Source organism: Melozone crissalis, unplaced genomic scaffold (genome assembly GCF_028551555.1).
Source record: "Melozone crissalis strain CALT ecotype California unplaced genomic scaffold, PUWL_Pcris_2 ptg000019l_1, whole genome shotgun sequence".
Classification (NCBI taxonomy): Eukaryota; Metazoa; Chordata; class Aves; order Passeriformes; family Passerellidae; genus Melozone; species Melozone crissalis.
The window spans coordinates 29,590,187-29,610,365 of record NW_026535797.1 but is presented as its reverse complement, the minus strand read 5'-3'; the positions used below and the strand labels follow the sequence as shown (position 1 = coordinate 29,610,365).

General features: G+C 38.1%; 1 protein-coding gene across 1 annotated transcript in view; it reads right to left on the bottom strand.

The window, feature by feature from the left end:
• Nucleotides 1-354: 354 nt before the first annotated feature.
• CABCOCO1 (ciliary associated calcium binding coiled-coil 1) overlaps nt 355-20,179 on the bottom strand; it is a 50,945-nt gene continuing 31,120 nt past the window's right edge. The window contains exons 6-8 of the mRNA XM_054277343.1: nt 4,413-4,472; nt 3,873-4,007; nt 355-1,166 (exon numbers count right to left, since the gene is read on the bottom strand). Coding sequence (XP_054133318.1) covers nt 1,125-1,166; nt 3,873-4,007; nt 4,413-4,472 — 237 coding nt within the window. The 3' untranslated portion in view covers nt 355-1,124. The remainder of the gene's footprint in view (nt 1,167-3,872; nt 4,008-4,412; nt 4,473-20,179) is intronic.

Genomic DNA, 20,179 nt, shown 5'->3' with positions numbered 1-20,179 from the left:
CTGAAAGTCAGGCAGCATCAAATCAGACCTTTTACGAGAACTGCTACAAGCTGTTTTCTTCTTTGGACTGGCTGAGTCAGGCTTGCAAATTTTTTTCATTTACCACCACCAAAAAATGAGGATGAAATTAAACAAAATCTAACTTTCTACTTAGTGGTCAATAAATATGAAAATGCAATGAAGAAAATACTCTGTTTCTCATGTATTCCACTAAACATGCAATCCAATCCAGCCTTTATGCTTCAAAGCATGACTTGTATTTCACATGCTTTCTAGGGCACAGAGTTCTGTGACACAACAAATACAGACTGCAAGTTTGAAACATAGATGTTCAACTGGTTCTTCTGAGGTCATTTATTTGGTTGGATTCCTTTTGAGCATGAAACATTTCTATAATGTCTGACAAAATATGGAAACATTCTCAGATGCAAGGATACATGCATTCCAGAAAATAATCCACTGAAATCTAAAGAACCTCTTCTTGGAATACTTAAGTGCAAACTCTTCAGTTATGCAATTTTAATATGGTGGAAAGAAAGAAGTGTAAGCTATTAAATTTTTTTTAAAGCTTAGGAAGGAAATTAAAACAAAATAACATACATATTATTAATGAACAGCTACAGTGCAAGGTGCGTAATTACATGTTAATTAAATTCTCCCCTTATTATAGCTACAGTGCCTCAAAATAATGTTTTCCCTCTATGTATTTTCCTTGTAGCAACATTTCCTGAAAAAAACCATAGGTGTAAAGCAGAAACTGTTAAGTATTTCACAACTGGGAGAATAAAACTGCACCTTTTTTTTTTTTAAGTTAGAATTTAGAACTGTATTCAGAAATAAACTGAACTTCAACGTGTTTTAATTACCTGCCCTTCTGTTTATAATCTTCAACTTAAGTCTAAACTAAACAACAACGCTGGCAGAACACCATAAATTTGAGGAACTGGGATGAAATACTTCAAAGTAAATGTTAACAGAACCATTTTCCTCTATACAAAAATAATTTGATTCAGGTAGTGAGTATTTTTGTATGTGCCATCCCCTACTGCCCAATTCCTGCAAAACCCACCATCACCTTTCTTATCTGGCTATTTAGGACTTTTCAATTTTTCTCTTCATCAAGTCTAAGCTTCTTCCTGCATTTGCAGCTTTTCTTTTAAGTCTGCCTGTAAAGAAAATCAGAAGAAAGAAGAGGTTATGATAGAGCTATCTTAGGCTGCACATTGTCTTTGTGGTCTTGACACAGAGTGGAGCAGCAAGGCAGCCATTATCCTCCACACCTTCCTGTTTTGCAGACAGACCGGTGTTGCCGTCTGTCCTTAGGCGATAGCGCGTTATCACATTGCCCTGCACGATTCCGATGGATGGCATGGCTGCCATGAGCAGGAAGGGATCTGGGACAGCCATTCCTCACCTAACCTTGTCTTGGAGATAGGCTAATTTTCCTGTATTCCCAGACAGCCTTTACCAATAGACACCACATCAGAAAAATTGCTTTGGGACCTGGTTGTTCCTACTGTTTGTCTTTGCTGCAGATGTTTGCTCTCTAGTGTAATGTGTTTTATTGAAACAGTGCTGGAATTAAAAAGCATTACTGAAAATGAACAATAAAAAACCGTATTTCTGTGATGCTGCTTGTCTGTCTTAATTACAAACACAATTATGAATATGCATCTCATTCTGGAAATCCAAACTGCTGTAGACATTGAGTGTTTAATTTGCAATGTAACATTTGTGGGGAAGGTACAGGGGTTGTGATGTATTCTAATGAAATCTTTGGCAGTGATAATGCTTAGCAACCTCTGATTGTAGAGCACTTGGAAATGTGGGATCACTGGAAAAAGGGGCCACAAACACTGGTGTTTTATGGGTAACTTGTATATTTTTCAGTATGAGAATTGCTCACTGCGAAAATACAAGAGACATGGAAAGAGTGCAATGACAGTATTTCTAAGAGTCATAAAGTTTTGTTCAAACAACTGGGAAAGGCTAACAGGTCTTTTACAGACTACATAAACTATTCCAAACCTCAGAGTTACATCCCTAATGGAATTCAGGTAATTTTGATAAAGCAAATGGATTTGTACCAGAAGCATGGATTTGTACCAGAAGCACTTGCAGTTATTTGACATTTTAGGAACTTTGTGGCTTGCCAGTCCTAGAAATCCCTGTTAGTGCTATTCTGCAATATATCAATGGGTAACCACAGCTGAAATGTTTTCAAAGTTCTCAGTAGCTCAGATTAGAACCAAAAGGCTGGAATTTCTCTCTCAACTTTTAATCTTTGGAAATGGTCTTCACCATATTCAATTCAAGAATCAACAAATATTTCTTCATAAGATGTGTACACTTGGTTGCTGGAACAATGATGCTCTAGGCTAATCAACTCCCAGCCACTCCAGATGCCTTTTCTTCTCCAGTTTTTACACACCTCTGGCTCTGGTCCTACCTCCACTGAAAATCATCTGCCACCACACTTTGCTATGGCTGCTGCTGAGACCACTGAGTGTCAGCACTGTGATACCAGACTAAAAGTTATTTTCTAGACTCAATTAGAGCAACAGTTGCATTGTTAATGCATATATTGAGACATAATGAAGATTGTGAAACTATATTTCACACATAACAAAAAACAGTATGAGTTTGATCATGAATCAGGTAAAAATGTAATTATAAGACCTCTTTGGAGGTCAAGAAACTGAGAAAACAGGTGAAAATGATACACTGGTGAAAGAATTAGAACCTGAGGAGAAATTATTTTCTTTGTATACAACCAGAGTTGCAAACAAAAAAAAAAAGAAAAAAAAAAAAAAGTAAAAAAAAAGAAAGCATTTTTCTCATTTGTGCAGCCTTGTAAAGAAAAAACCAAAAAACCTCCTGGCACTGATGTTAATGGCATGAAGGTCAAGTGAAAACCAGATATTTACTCTTTTCTATTGATAGGGACAGGAATGAGATAACACAGGCCAGAGATTCTCTCTCATTTCTAAAGACATGTTGAAATGGAATATGATCTCAAATAGGTTCATCTAATGATATAATCTAGTCTAATTAATACAATAATTCATACAATAATTCTAATTCATATTTCCCCTTGATGCATAGTACAAGCAAAGCAATTTACCAATACCATAGTATTTTCAGATAATATTAGGTATTTATTAAACTGCTGCTTAGTCAATAGTGTCTAATGTGCTGTATCTGAAGTTCAAAGTGCCTAATGCCACCTGGTTGTTGCCAGTAAGACCAAATTCCAGCAGCTCCTTGGTGCAAATCTGTTCTAGCAAATCTGTTCTTTGGCTTTCAATCATTTCCTGTTAATTCCAGTGACAGCAGCTTCCTTCACTTCCATGAACCTCACAGAAAGAAATCATAGACCCCTCAGAGTCTGAAGACCACATACTGACAGCTGATCTGTTTCATTAAGGCAGCTCTTGTGTAGTCACACACCCACCAGACAAAGCCTAAAATTGGCATAAGTGAGTCATTTCTTACACAAATTGAAGGATGTGTGACATAGATGCATCTAACAATTTATATTAAGCACACATTGCATATACTCCAGCACAGCAGCTGGTCCTGAACCCCTAAGAAGGAATTTTATCACTGACATCACTGAGAGCAGGATTTGGCCTGTGTTTTTGACACATAGTAAGGCTGAAGATATATGTTGTCATATTACTGAGTATTTTTTATCTTATCATATGTAAGCTGACTAAACTAGGAGTTATTTATAGAGGCTAATTCACATTTTTACAGCATATGGATGTGCTTTTTGCCAGCTTTAGCACAAACACAGTTTATATTCATTAAGACTGAGCTAGCTAATTAACCATAGACAGAATTAGTGAATAGATTTCTAGTAATAGTACCTCAAGGTTGCCAATAATTTCATTTGGGATTTCACACACTGCAGACTTCTCCTCTTCAGCAGTGACACCAGCTACAGCCTCGGAAGATTCTGCCCCTGGACAGGGCTCTTGCAGGCAATCCCCCTGGTCAGTCCCCTAGCAGCAACCAGCCAGAGGAAACACTGAGTTAGAACATCCTCCTGCCCTCTCTGAGACCCAGCAGCAGCAGCACAAAGAGAGGCAACAACACAGAGCTGCTTTTGGGAAGCACTGCCTTGACAGAGACCATTGTGGCTGTCTCACACTGCCCAGGCCAGGCAGACACATCCTCCCACAGGGTGAGAGCCCAGATGGGCTCACTCAAATAAATGTTCTCTGCTGACTGATTGTTGCATTAAAAGTCTTTTCATTCAATCTTAGAAGAGAATGCATTCTATGTTCTAGAGAATAAATGCCATCAGCAACTGGGATCCAATGGAAATGCATAGAAAAACAGCTTAAACACCTCCCCCCCCCCCCAACCCCCATGCCCCCAATAAACTAAAAGGAACAAAACTGTACCTGAGATTCTGTTGCTGAAGCTGAGGGGGAAAGTGCAGGTTGGTCAAGTTCAATCTCATCCTGGTAGTATTAAATAGAAAAAAAAAGAAAAAAGAAGAAAGTAATTTATGTTTAATTATTGCTCAGAGGTTTCTTGCAGTTTTTTTAAATGGAAATGAAATGGTTGGCAAACAGCAAAAAACAATACCTTTTCTGTTACTATCCAGGTGCTCAGAACTGGAAAGCATTTTGAAAATGATTATAGATCAGCTTTAATTTCTAGTTGCACCTCAAGGGGCCCTCTTTATAATGCTTGGAAAGAACAGATGATTTTCATAATTTCATAACACTACAGCTTCTTACTCATGTGGATAATTACGTTTAGAAAACACAGTGCTTAGGTAACATTCTGTCTTCCCACTGCAAATTTGTCACTTCTGAATGGGGACACTGTTGCAGTTTGGAATTGCAGGGGAGTATCAAAGGAGTCAGTCGGAGTGAAGTTGCAGTGACACAAAATCAAATAAGGCCCTAAGGAAACTATTTTAATATGTAACTATAATTTAAGAGTTGCTAATGGTCCAAGTTTTGCTGCTTCTTCTTGTTCCTTTGCTGAGACCGTGGGAACCTCACTGCAGAGAGGGGGACCATGGGACCTGCAGCTCCAGGAATGCTCTGACAAGGGCATGGCTTTTCCCACCTGGAGCAGCTGGATGGAACACCAAGTCCACGCTCAGGTTCTCAGGAGTGATGCACAAGGCAGCCCTGTGTCCTCTAAAGGAAGAAGGTTTTGTGTCCTACTTTAAAAAAATGGATGACAGAAAACATATGTGCCAAATAGGGCGAAAAAAGACATTTGTGGCCAAGCAAGGAGCAGGGTACAGCACTGAAATGGTGTATCTGGGGCCTCTGCAGGGGAAGTGCCCATCGAGAATACGAGGCAGATGTTCCAGTTCTGAGTCAGCGATTACAAACAGGATTTTGCTTGGATGGTGTAAGTAAACGACATTAATTCACATCAGGGTAATTGCAATTCCCATAAATTAATTTCCTCATACTTTTGAAATTCTAGCTAGGTTGATATTTGGGTCATTTAGTTACTTGCTACAGTTAACACGCTGAAAATATTAAAGCTTCTATACATCTGCAGAAGTGATAGCAACAACTGAAAATACAAAGTTAGACCTAGGACCTCATTACAATAAAAATCTCTTTTGTAGTCCTAAAAGCTTTTCAGAACTTCTGTTTGGACTCTGTCACTACTACCAAGGTTCCCTGTTATGTGTGAGCTCAGTAAAGTAGGTAGATAGCATTAGCCTGTGTTTATAAGAACCTAACAGGCTGACAGAAAGATTTGCAGATTATAACCAAGGAGAAAAACAGAGTTATAGAAGCATTTTCTTTTATCACTGTAATTCAAATTTTCAGCACTTTGTCAATGCCTACATACTCACAAAAGAAATAGTCAGAAAGTTTGTGCTTGGAATCAAAATGAAAAAACTGACTCAAACTGTATTTCTTTCAAAAACAAAGACACATTGTATTCAAATTCTAGTTTTTAAAAAACTAGAGCTTTTTTTAATTTAGCAACTATCTCAATTTTCTTCTCTTATATTTTCTTATTAAAAATATTAGCTGAAGTGGATGACAATTCAAAATTACTTTCTGCTTCCTTAAAATAATATTTTTTGCTTAGTAACCTATTCACTAAAATATATATTTTTTAATTTAGATTAAATTATCATTCCATTTATTTTCTCAGGTCCAAATTAAAAAAAAAAAAGTCAAATTATGTAATAAAAATAGACCATGTTTTTAGAATCAATTCCAAGCCAATCAAATACACTTTTGCTGCATGGATAAGATTTTTTTAGAGGTTCTGTTTTTCTGAATAATATTTTTACTTCACTGCGTCTTTTTACAGAGAGCCATTCTTTACTCATCTGTTCCATGTCTAATAATAACCCTTGGATCATTAAGAAATAACTAAATTACAGCAGAACTAGTCTCTTTAATGAGCCATAATAGTCCCAACAGTCAGCCATAAGTTTTTTTTAAAGACTGTGAAACTTCAATGTAGAATATGAAGCTTTTTGTTTAGTAATAACAAGTTTATGAGCAGGACTACAGTTTACAGCCAAAATATAGTGACCTAAAAATGCCATTCTGCATTGCTCCTTTCTATACATTGTGTCCTTAACAAGTCCAGGGGAAAATTAGAACGAATGAATTGTGGTGAGAGCTCGAAGCCAACAAACGTATTTAAATGAATCCTTCTGATGCAATACTTTCCTTTAAAAAATACAATTAAGTCTTTGTGTTTCCTTTGAACAAAACCTCATGTTTAATAGCACCAATGGCTCTGTAGTAAAATCTATTTAAAAACAGAGAAGGAGACACAGTAAGTTTTATACAGTTACAAAGGTTTTAAAAAAACGTTGCTAGTTTCTGAAGACTGAGTAAATTTATGGTGAATTACTTCCACTGACCTACATTAAAAACTTCACTCTCCTTTTTTTAATTCCTGAAGATTTGTCATTATGTGAGCATTATTCACTATGACAAAGATGTATTACTCAAAGTGTCCTCTTGAATCAATATAACTATCGAAATGTGAGGAACAGTTTGGCAAGATGATAATGCCTTAAAAATTAATTGGCAATATTTTCCTGCACACTGCCGTCCAGCGGGTCCACGGGAATTCAAACATCAAGACATTTGAGGCAGTTGCACAAATGTAGCTGGCATATCAGTGTCAGCTGCTCTGAAAGAGACTGAAGGGACAATTAGGTGCACTATTCTTACCAGTTCTGAGGTGAGGTGGGGTGCCAGGAGGCCGCTGGGCCGGGGAAGTCAGCACAGCTTGACATGGGGCTGATGGGTCAGCAGCACCTCCCCAGCCCAGGGGCACCAGCCTGGCTGAGAGCAGACACTGCTCTCTCTAGAGCTCAGCCCCGTGCCACAACTCTGCTCTGCAATTCTTACTGCTACAAGTCTGCATAACGACAGGTTTGTATAAAAAGCACTGTGTTGTTCTGTACATAAACGCGTACACTTTTCTTGTTGTTGAGAGGTAACAAATTGGCTTTTTACAAATGTAGGCAGAAAAAAGACAGTAAAATAGTACAGAGGGAAATTTCTACAGCAGAATAAAAACAGGAAAGAAGATTGGTAAAGCGTTCTAATAGATGAGTTCCACAGATGTGGTAGTTATAATAAAATTAGCTTTGCATAACTTACCAATATACCACTGCATTTTCTCCCTGATGTTATCTCTTACTTAAATTAATTTTTCTTAAGTTACTATTATTGCAGATTTTATCCATTCTGTATTTTATTATTTAAAGTTTCTGTGGCATATAACAAGCCCTGGCTGATAGTGTTACTTTTAATAATAGGTATAAGAGGTTTTAGTATTATAGAAATGGCTGCTGGGAATATCTTAATAGTCATAGCACAGAATGTCTGCTCTCAAAATATTATGTAGATTAAAACTAGCTATTTACTTACACTCTAATTCAAGGCATTGAAAAGGTTTGCAGTATTTATGGATGTGGTATGAAGGGGGACAATCTACTCCAGGAATAAATATCAGAGTTTGGGAATTAGCAAAGGAAAGGTCAAGGTCAGTTTGCCTTTACTAACATGCTTACTGAAAATGAGAATTCAGAGTTTATGTTTACTTATTTCATAAACGAGAAAAAAGACTGAGGGGGTAATGCATTTGCCTCTTTGATAAAAAGCTTTTGTACCACAGAAATATTTTAAAACCACCTTCTCAGCTTGAAATTACCTGAAATTCTGTACTCCTTTCTACACAGTCTTAACATAAATTCTCTGCAGCTAAACTTACCAAACACAGGAAAATAATTATTTATAAGGATTGGAAAAAAGATCCCACGTTCAACATGGACCATTTCTAAAGCCTCGTAACATCTTTCCAAGCCTTTCAATGGATATAGGTTTGATTTATATGAAGGGCAGATGAATTTCAAAAAGGGAGTTCTTTCTGCATTATTCTTTATATTCATATCACCTGTGCAGTTTTTACTTGTATGCCATGGGACCTTATCCTACCAGAGGCCTGCACAGATTTCTCTCACATATATGTGAGCTTTGCTATCAAACAAACTCTGTAATACGGGATTTACATTTGTTTGCTATTCATGCTAAACATGGTGGGCCCCACACCTACAAATGTGCTGAATTTCAGCTGCTGCAATAAAAGGCACTTACAAGCGGTGGTTTGTTGGATGCCTGTGTTTCATGTGGTTGAATTTGAATGAATACCTAATGGACAGAGATGCACTGACTCAAACCAGCCTGCTTTTTTAAATCCCTCCCCTTTTACCTGCCAGCATATGCAAACACAACAAATCCACCCCACCTGCCTGCGGAGGCATCGCCCACGAGCGTTCCCACAGGAGGTTCCTGGGAGCTGCTGATAGCTCTACAAACACATCTGCCATCCTCTTCTGCAGCAACTGAGTACATGAGGTCCAAAGGACCAAAGGATTTTACAAAGCACTCAAAAACTTAATCCAGATACCTGATCTCTGTGATGTGACTGAGGTGGCAGAGCTTCCTCCTGCACACCCTCACTACACGCATTTGTATTAATATTAAAAGTAGAATTAAGATCAATGAGGGCCTAAAACTCTGCCTCTGAAGGATGTCCCTGGCTGCTAACGATGCACATGGAAATTCTGTGTGCGTGTTCCTGGGCAGGAGTTTTCAAACCACTATTCCTAAAAGAAACAGAGGTTCAGTGAGTCAAAGGTAGGCTTTAAGCTCTTATTCCTGCATTTCAAAAATCCAAGTCAATATGTTCTAAAAGTGTTTTCCATGTTTCTGATCTGTGATGTGAATCGACTTTGCTGACAATACATTAGTAAAGAATCTAGTCTAAAATAGCTATTTGAAGCAATTTGGTGCCTACATTGACAAAACAGGATCTCCTCCTCCCCCCAGGAAGCTGTAAATCAGTCAGTGACATCTGGCCTCAAGGACATCAGAGTCATCTGAAATGTGGTAATTTATATTAATGAACATCAATATTAATTTTTAAATAAAAAGAATTTGCTATTGCCATTATGTTTACATAAGAAATATTATTTATAGCTTGCGTTCCTCCTTTCCTACATTTCGCCCATAAATTACTGTAAGGAAACACAATGTCACAGTTATAAATATTTTTCCTTGGAGTTAAAGCTTTTACATATCCTCTTACTGTTTTCAGTAACTACATGAGGACAACCAGGATTTTCTTGCTACTCCAGGAGCTGCTGCCAATTTTAATGCTTGACTGAGTAGAAAAGGGTGCTTCTACAAAAACAACCAAAGCCTTCCTCTCCAGAGATATCTTAATGCAGAGTGCCCTTAATGCCTAGATTCTGTGAGAATCTATCTTAACATACCAGGAAAAAAAAACCCCAACAATAAAACCCCCTGATTTTACTAGACTGCAGTTGTCTTCTACTGCTTTCACCAAGCTTCCAGTTATTGCTGCCAATTTGCAGATTATTTAGAAAGACAAAATAAAAGACATAAAAAAAAATCCCAGCTGGCTTTAATGCTGAGGACACATCACTGAATGATTCACCTTGGAATGGTCACTCTAAATTCACATTGCATTTAGCATTGCCAAATCTCCCAGAGTTATGGGATTACAAGAGAATCTCAGCTTTCATTTAAAAATAAAGTTAGCTCTTATGGTTGCAGAGGAAAGATTGAAAACATGAATCTTAAAAGCTCAAAAACTAGACAGCAAGGAAAAAGAACCAAACAATTATTTTTAAGCAACTTATTATTTTTTGGGATACGTCTCATCATTTTAAATACTCAAGGCTAACATAACCCTTTAAAAAATACATACAGATTTTCAGGAGGGGTAAAAAATTTTGGTTTCTTTGTTCTTGAAAGTGCAACTCTTGCATGTCTGGACTCTTCAAAGTATGAACTCCCCCCTTTCCACTTCAAGGGGCTATGGAACAAGCCATGGAAAGCAAAGAACAGCCAGCTCCTATATTGGCCACACAACCATAATCAACAGGGATCTAAAGTAATTTAAAAAATAAACAAAAAAAACCACCACAAGCACCTTTCCCACAGGAACCACCTATCTAGAGCTACAAATGGTTTTTAAAAATGAAGGCCCTTTTATTACTCATATGATCACATCTCAAAACCATAAAAGTAAGTTCTGTTGAACCCAATGAACAACAAGCAGCGGCATCCACCTTTATCAGGTTGGAGCTTTAAACTTGTTGTGCATCTTTTCTACCACATTACTTTATCAGTAAAGAACCAATATGAATGCTGAAAACATTCTGATAAAAATGTGAAACAAAACTTGGCCAGGTGCATCTTTGTACCTCTTTCAGGGACCAGGCTTCAAACATTTTATAAATACTGCAATTCCATACTCTCAGAAAACCTATTTGCATGAGAGCATGTGCCTTTGGCAACAAAATGGCCTATAAGAATTAAATTGCTTGGGGGGCTGGTATTCATCACACCTGCTTTAGGGGCTCTGTCAACCCCCTAAACCTCTGCTTGCAGGAAGTGCAAAGACAATTGCCTCTCCTGAGAGACAGTCAACTAAAATAAATTAAGAACCTAAAAACTCCTTAATGTACCTGCCCTGGACTGCAGCAAGCACAGCCTGCTCTCTGGCCTTTTCCCAAGGGGAACCTAGGAAAGCTTACTAGGGGTCCCTGGTTTGCCTGGTGTAAGAAGCATGAAATATTCCCTTTTTTATTCAAATGGTCACTGTAGGAACTCAGAGATGATTACCAGCACCACGTGTTCCTCCTACACCCTGAGTGTCTAGGGAAACAGTCAGACAGCTGTTGGCACTATCCTGGACTGTTTTTTCCAGGTGTTACATCTGAGATGCAGCAATATCTCACCAACTCTTACTGTTCCACAGGGCTTTAGGTCAGCCCTAAGACTACTTCCAAAAATATCCTGTCAATGTAGACATGCCTATTTCCAGCATGTGTGAATCTCCAGTGTGTCTCAGGCTCTGCACACACCAGTTCAGAGCAGCCTGTGTGCCCCTGGAGCTGATCACCACCAAACTTCTCTTAGTTCAGCAAGCACACACTTCAGGCTTTACCTAAACAGGAAAAAAAGGCACCAAGATTCCAAAAACCTAGGAAAACTTAATCCCTCCACTTTTTAGAACAAAAAGGGCTCGAGAAGAGCCCAGGGGCGCCTGCAGAGAAAGTCTGTCAGCAGAAAAATAGCATTTTGCTGTTGGTACAGTGAAGGGCAGTCACTGTCTGATGCTGGAAAGAGGTCCCATCTCCTGCCTTTGTCTGCCACTGCTCTTGGACAGCCTTCCCTTCCTACCCACTTCCTCTGAAATCAGCGTTTTCTCCACACAAGACTGGTCATGGACAAGCCCCTCACACAACTGCCCTGTGCTCTGCACGCTCTCTCAGCACCAAATGCCAGATGAACAAGGTCTCTCCAAACTCCTCTCAGTCATTAGGTGCATTAGATGTGGATAGGCTTGTCTGTATTGATTCACCCCCAGCTGATGCTACAGAAAATAGCTGCACTAACATTTAAAAGGTTGCTTTTAAAAAACCCCAAACCAACACAACCCAAGGAATATTGATGCAGAGCTAAAAGGGGGAAAAAACTGCTCACATAATTTCAAAAATACAATATAGATTTTTTTAAAGAAAAAATGACACATGAGAAAACTGCAGAATATGTGGCCACATAAAAATGGGGAGCTTGTGTCCTTTGTTATTAGACCTAAAACATAAGGTCTTTGCCTGAGTGTGTAAGTTTCTGTTAAAACAACAATTTGTCCTGTGGACTGTAAATTCAATTACTGTTTTTATTGGAATCACATTTTGCTTTGGAAACAATCATGCAGAAAAACAACCAGTAACTTAGACATCTTAAAAACATCTCAGAACAGGCATGGCTCTGAGAACAGATCAGTTATGGTAATTCTTCCACTGTGAACTGCAAGGTTTTTTAAATCCATTTCCATATTTTTAATTAACACCTAGTTAAAAAAAAATCTTACTGTAGGTCATTTTAATCACAAATGGGAAAACAAATTTGTTTTATCAGAAAATGGATTCAACTCTATTTTAGGGACTTATTTTTCATGTTTTTATCATAAAAATTAAGCCATTAGCATACATTTCCCAATGTAGGAATGCAGAAGCAAGCCAGCTCTCTGAAATTTCAGAGTTACAGTTTTCAGTCACCTCTCTATGTGAAACTAGTCTATTTTAACACCAGAATATTTGATCAGCACACACAAACCCTCCACATAAGTCTAAGGTATCGGTGCTTTTTTACAACTCTATTTCTATGGAATTTCAATCAGCAGAGTTGTAACCACGGCCTGTTAGTCTAAAGAAACCTTCCCTTCCTTACATGATTTCATGCCCCAATGTAAAGAGGCTCTCTCATTACATATGTGTCCATAAATCTGTTTATGCTGCATCTCTGTGTGCGTGCCTGTGTTTGTTTTAACTCTCCCTTAGAATCCTGTCATTCACGTTAGATAAAAACGCAGCTGTAGGTAAGGGCAGGGTTGGTCTGTGAATGCAGGAGTTAAACAAAGCCTTGCCTCAGCACAGCTTGGCTAGGTGGGTGATTTGAAATCTAGTAAAGCTTCCCCTTGGTAAACTGCCAAAGCCAACCACACCTTGGATGATGTGAGGTTGTTTTTGAGAAGGTAACATCTCCTTGCAGATTATCTCCTCCCACTTCAACTTGGAAGGTTTCTGAGAACAGTCATTTCCATTTCTGTTGGGGCATGAAATGGTTTCTGCTGAAAAATAGCATAAATCTCATTCTGCATTGACTTGTTAGGAAGCTCATGACAAATCACATAATCCAATGTGGATTTTTAGAATTTGTTTCAACAATGCATGGGAAGAAACAAACATTTCTACTGAATAATTTCTCTCCAATTAAAAAAACAAATTAAAAACAGGCTCTTAACTACTTATCCCTTATAAACTCTGTTTACTACATCTTATAGAAATCACCATACTCACAAGTAACAGAACTAACAAAAATCTAACATTTGCTTAAAGATTTCCACAATCATACAGAATTGTATCATCACTCAGAATAGAGAGCAAACACTTCCAGCTCTGGAGTGACAATCTTGAGCCAGCCATAGAATAAGTGAAGCTAAAGGGTATTGCATTGAGATGTACACTGCAGCCTTTCCTCTCCTCCCCTTGTGCTTTGTCTCTCTGAGAAACTCTGTTCTACAAAAATAGGCAAAGAACACGTGACCACAAAGTTTGCACACAGTTTGCCTGATGAGATAAAGACAATGTGTCAGCTTTTGATGGGAAAAAATGAAGCAATGATGCCAAAGGGTTTTATTTATTCCTTTCAGCAGCACCTTTTCTTTGGCAGCTTTCCTAAATAGCAATGTCATAAATACCTAGAGGGAGCAAGCACCCAATGGCAGCATCTTCTCTTGAGAATGCAGAGCCATTCCCAGAAATATGACATCGCCTACTCTGAAGTTACTCTCTTTTGATCTAACCCTTAGAAGAAAGCACTCAGCAGGAAAATCCAATGTGGCTGGATTGCCAAGGAGAGAAGTGGAGGAGAAGATAGGAAAATCACTTATCACTGGGAAGCTTGGCCAGCAGCACAGGGAAAGGCAGGCTGGAAGAGGACACAGGACTTCATTTGGTGCTGTGGAAGAAAAGAGCAAGAGTGATGGGAAGCAGCAACCACATCTCATGGGTGGAGGAAAGGTAGTAAGGCTGAGCATAACCAAAGATCAGATCAAAGGTCTCACTCTGAAGACTCCTGGAGGTGGGCCCCATTAACTTCCTTACTTACATTAAGCTTCTTCCCTCCAATAGTCCCTTGTTCCATTGAGACAAAAGATCACATATTCCAGGTCCTTCTATGGTGTCATTTTCCATTTTGGTCTTAAAAACTGGCAGAATGTGAAGTAATTCTCACCACTGTCACTGGGTTTGTGCTTTTATGTTGGCCAGAAATATTGACCCCTGCATGGAAACACAGTCCATACACACACACACATATATATATGCAACTGCTAATTTGCATATATATAGGAAAGGACTGAAAAATAAAATTACAAAAAGGCTTTTAAAGAGGGAGTCGATACCAAGAGCTGAAAACAAAAATGACTTAACTAGAGACCCTAAAGAGAAAAGATCTTACCAAGTATAATAGACAAATTTTCAGTAAAGTCCCTCTGTACAAAGTATTTCCACATTTATAGGACTGACAGGTTTAAGAGTTCTTTACAGGTGTCCATTGCATCATGTATACATCATTATAAATCACACTGGATGCACAGCTCCATATGGAAGAAAGAGAGTTGATAGGAGGTACCTTTGAAAAACTTGGCCCCAGAACCAGAGACAGGTTATTTTTCCATGACAACAAGTAATAGATATATTTCTCTCTCTGTGCTAAATTAGTCTCAAAGCAACACCCTCCATCAGAGAAAGACCTTGAGGTACTCTTATAATACAAGTGAATGACAAATGGAGCACTTTAACTGGATTTTTAACAGCCCTAAAATTATTAAAATTGTGAACTTTAAATAATTATATTTCAACCAGTGTTTTACTAGTTCTCTCCCTACCTTCTCTGATTTTAATTTTCTCACTTGTCAGCGTGCCTTGGCAGTGAGAACAAGAAAGACCTCAAACCTTTGCTGATTGCCTTCCATGCAATCTGATTTCTATAAATTAGAAGTTGCTGATGGGAAAGCAGACAGCACTACCCTTTGATCAAGATACACATCTTGATCTCTTTTATCATTTTTTAAAAAAACAATAATATTACAACAAAAAAAAAATCATCATACAAGCTTTTCGATCAAAGTGTGTCACTGTCTGCTTCCCAGTCGACATACTGCCAGTAAATTGGCGCGGTGCCCGGAATGCGCAGGCAGCAGCTGGTGGGTTTGATTACCATCTGTATAGCCACTAGTGTAGAAAATATTATGTCTCCATCTAGTGGGCATCTGCAGTTTACAGGAAATTTCAAAATGGGTTGGAGCAGACTTCCGCGGGTGGCAGGAGCTACACGCGACTCCCCACCAGCAGAACTGGGCTATCTGAAACAAGGAGGGCTTTGGAGCCCCGCCCCAGTTCCATCCCTGCGCTGGCACCCGTCCTTGAAATAGTGTTTTCTGCAGAGGTATTCACAGAACAACTATTTCTGTTCTCACAACAAACCACCTCTTTCCAGTGCTCTGCAGCACCCTGGAAGCCTTGGTGACCAAAATCTGAAATGTAAAAGAGGTAACAGGAAACGGAACGTGAGAGCAAGGATGCCATTAATGACCAGAACTCCTGAAATAAAAAATAAGGAATGAGATAAATATGCCTAGACAATGTTTCCCTTTATATTAAAATAATACAAACTGCCCCCCAACTACTTAATGGCAGAACAGGTAAAATGTCTATTAACTCTCTCATATAGTTTCTGATAACATCCTTGACTGAAGAGCAACAGGGGTAACACAAGATACAGAAGCCTATTTATCAGGAGAGTGCTAAGGAAACAGTCCTTGGAACACAGATTTTAGAATCCATGTGGCCACCCAAAGAAGAAACTGAGGCACGAGCCACACTACGACAGCTCTCACAACAGTCACAGGACTAGAACAAACAGTTAATAAAGATGAATTCTACTCCACTCATTACACCTCGCTCCTTTTCATCGATTTCCATCCTTTTTGACAACTACTCCACCAGCAATGTACTGACTGGGCATATTTTATGCACAGCCATCTACTGTGAAAACCGTATCCTAATGAAGAATATCAGTACAGCAAAATGAAATAAAAACCAACAAGATCGTACTATTGATTTTCTCCATCCACACAGACCAGACCTAAATTCCCTTAGCTTGAGAAATCTGTTGAGATAACTCTCCAACACAGCATGATTACATTTCATTTAATGACTTTTCTGAATGCACGATAGGTCCTGAAACAACTCCTCTTGTTTTTCTGAGTATCTTTTAATAAAGTTGTCCTAAATGTGTTTTGATTTGACACCTAAACTGGTTACAGTAAAGCATTTTTTATTTTTATCATACATTTTGTTACATTAGAGGTGAGTATTACATTATAAATAATTCAGTCAAAGGAGCTTCAGTTTAACAGCACCTAATAGACACAGTCACTTAAGGCAGCACACTGGCAAATTCCAGCTTTAAATCAGAAGCTGATCTTTCTTCACATAAAAAAATGAAACTTCTCAGAAGAAAGCAGCAGTTTTAAGAAACTCAGGCGTAAGCACTTAAAAATGAAGTCAATGTGTGCCAACTACTGACTTTTGTACTAATTTATTATATTGCTTGTTTGTGCAGGAAGGGGATGAGATTTGTTTCAACAGAAACTAGAAGAATTAGAAACAACTGTTGCTCCCTCAACAATTTGCTGTGATAGAAGCTTTATTTTTCAGGTCAGCGCTCTCCATTTTTGATTGCTCAATGGGAGTGCCACAATGGCTAAAAAAAGAATGCTCTGAAACTTCAGGAAATAGAAACTGCTGACTACCTGGTGAAGGAATAATGATTTATAATATATGAATAGGGGCAATAATTGGATAGCAGGCTGTACTCAAAAAAGCCTTAATTCACAGATCTGACATCAAAAAGTCATAATCCATCGATCTAGCATCAGAATGATGGATTATGACTTTTTGAGAACATGTAGATATGTCAGCTTCATGAGCATTCCGGGAACCGTAGTCCAAATTGTTTTACTGAGATCATTTGAACAATTGCAGCTTTTTCCAATAAAGCTGATGCACTAATATTTTGAAATATAAAAGTTCTGTTGTTTTTTTTTTTTAATCCTAAAAATCCTCCAACTAAATATCACAGGTTGCCATAACTTGAGATTGAAGATTTATTTTTTTTAATTGCTTAGAAGTTGTGTGATTTTCTAACAGACATGACAAGAAGTTTAAAACCTAATTGCTTTTTATGTCAAAAAAGTTTCCTATTCCAGTCTGGAGGCAAAATAAACAAGGTGTTTTCTTTCGGGAAAGAATTGACATATTCTATGCATGTTCCCCCCTGGTCTACTTTAGAAAAAGTTATTATGTGGAATTAGATAGAATCCTTTATAAAAATAAATAATACTCTTGCAATGCTTGAATACCTAGAGGTTGAAATATATTTTTTATACAGAAGCTTTTGACATTTTAAATTTTAAAAAAAGACAGTTGGAACTTCACTCTCCTCATTAAAAAAAACAAAAAAACCAAAAAAAACCAAACATGGGCTAAGGTTATTGAATAAAATATTCACAAAAGTTCCAGAGATCATTTCATTGAGCACTGCATACTTATTTAAAGGTAAACCAAAATTTCATTCATAAAATTCCATTGCAAAATCTTCCACTGGCTTTTCCCCATTACAATTAAGTGAAACCACCTCTCAATTAACAACTGTGACATTAGACTAATTCAGGGGCTCAGATGGGTAAGAACACTTCCAAAAATGCTTTCTGCTTCAGTGAAGTGTTGAGAATAAAAAGAAATCTAAAACATTAAATCCAAAATATTACTAAGTATTTTCAATGTATACTCATATTAAAACTATAAAAAACCTGTGACTAAAACATCTTCCAAAGGTATAAGAACTTTATGTTATACAAGTAACAAGGGCTAAAGGGCAAAAGAAACAAACAAAACCAAGCCAGGGTTGCATATGCCCCTATTTTTTTTCTGGAAGTTCATTTGTCTGGGAGGTTGAGTTTCTTCTTCTCTAGTTTTTCTCACCTTATTTTCTTTCTTACTCACAAAATGTTCTAATGGGGGCTTATTAATAAAGGAACTACTTAGGTGAAGTTTTTTGTTTGATCCCCCCCTGCCTTTGGTCTGTTCCTGAATAAAGGTACCACAGAGCTCTTTTATAAGGGCTGAAATAATTTCTTTCACTAAGTCCTAGGTATACATTAAGTAAAGACATCCTGGGTCCAGTGTCAACCCAGATTTCAAAGCAAACAATAACAACAACAAGACCAAAGGAAGGGAAAAAGCTGCAGGAAAAAGAATGCACTTTTTAGAGCAGACAGAAGTGATTTACTTCCTTCTGACAACTAAATATTAAATGGCTAATAAAAAAAATCACTGCCATTTTCCACAAACTCCTTCCTCTAAACACACCTAACATTCATAAAGGTCTCACATAAAGGAATCACATCACTGAAAAGCAACTACTTCTTTAAAAGAGCCTTAAACAATAATCACACTGCACAACTGACCAAAAGAGAGGGCACCTCATGCCATTAACTTTTCTGGGGAACTACCATTGGCAGGCTGTAATTACTCACTTGAAGGCAGTCATGAGGACACCATGCCCAACTGTTCTCTGCCTGTGATTTATATGCCTGAGGTAATGACCAGTGGCCAGAATATCAGTGTGGCAGTTCCCTTCAAAGAGCCCGTTGTGCAGCACCAAACCAGGTTCACTATTACTTCATCACCAAACCATCTTCTACCTGCATTTTCCTTGGATCCTTTTCCACCTAAGTATTTATCCAGCTCAACTCAGTTAAGCTCATGCCATCGAATGAGATCAAGCAGGAGGGTGGCTACGACCTTTCCAGACTGAAAAAGACTAAACCCTTCGGACTGCATGCAGGGGAAGACACTTAGCATCTCCCCATTCCTTCCCATTTTTGGAAGTGTGCATTAGTCCGACCCTTTTCTCTTGTAATTGAACTGGTTGTTTCCTTTCTTTGTCTCCACTGACACCACTAACTCATTTAATGTATGTTATGAAGCACCAGTCAGATGTTAAGTTTCTGCCTTTAATGATGTGTGCTTGAACCAATGACCTTGAAGTGCAAGGCACAATAGATCTTTACCATTCCCTCAACAGCCAGGCCTTTATTCATCAAGTTTATAAGCAAAACCTGTGTGCAAAAGGAACACTTACTCACTATTATGGTCATTCTGCTGGGGCTGTACATTGAACCAAAAGAATATGAGTTATAAAGTGCATGGGTTAGTAAAATTTAAATCAAGCAAATGTTTAATACTGAGCCATTTCATCTTTTTCCAAAGTTCAGCAAATTTAATACAAAGCATTGAAATTGAACTTCAAGCCTTAAGGCTTGCAATGTTGGAGCCTGCCTGATTAACATAATTAAAAGAATAGCATAACTCAAAATTTAGTAAATAATTAAATATATGCAGACCTATTGTTTACTTCCAACTGATAGCATGATTCTACCTAAAAAATTGCACTGCTTCATAGCTGACAAGTTACTAGAGCACAACCCCTTTTTCTTGCTGTGCATATGATTCAAAAAGCAGAGGTTAAACACAGAAATTAAAAAAAAAAAAGGGGAATTCTATTTTTGGTCACAGTGGTGCTTAGTTTTTTTCCTCTCTTTTTTTACAATAAGCAGGTGTTGCTGAAAAGGTGAAAAGACTCATGGTAGGAGGACATTGAGCTTGAGAAGGGTAGGAAAATGCTTCCTTGGAAAGAATTGTCCTGCCCTTCCACAGTCACTACATATCTTGTATTGCATTTTCCTACCTTAGCCAAGATCCAGCTTGAAGGATAAGCCAAGCTATATCCATGAGATAACTGAACATACACAGCTTGTGAGACCTGATCCAGAGGACTGCTCAACAAGGGCAAAGCTGACAATCTTATGGGGCATAAAATTCCTGCCTTACACAGTGCTTGTGAGCCAAACTCACACCTGCATGGCCACAGAGGGCTCCCAGAGGTCACAGAGATAGATTTTATGGGATGGAAATCTT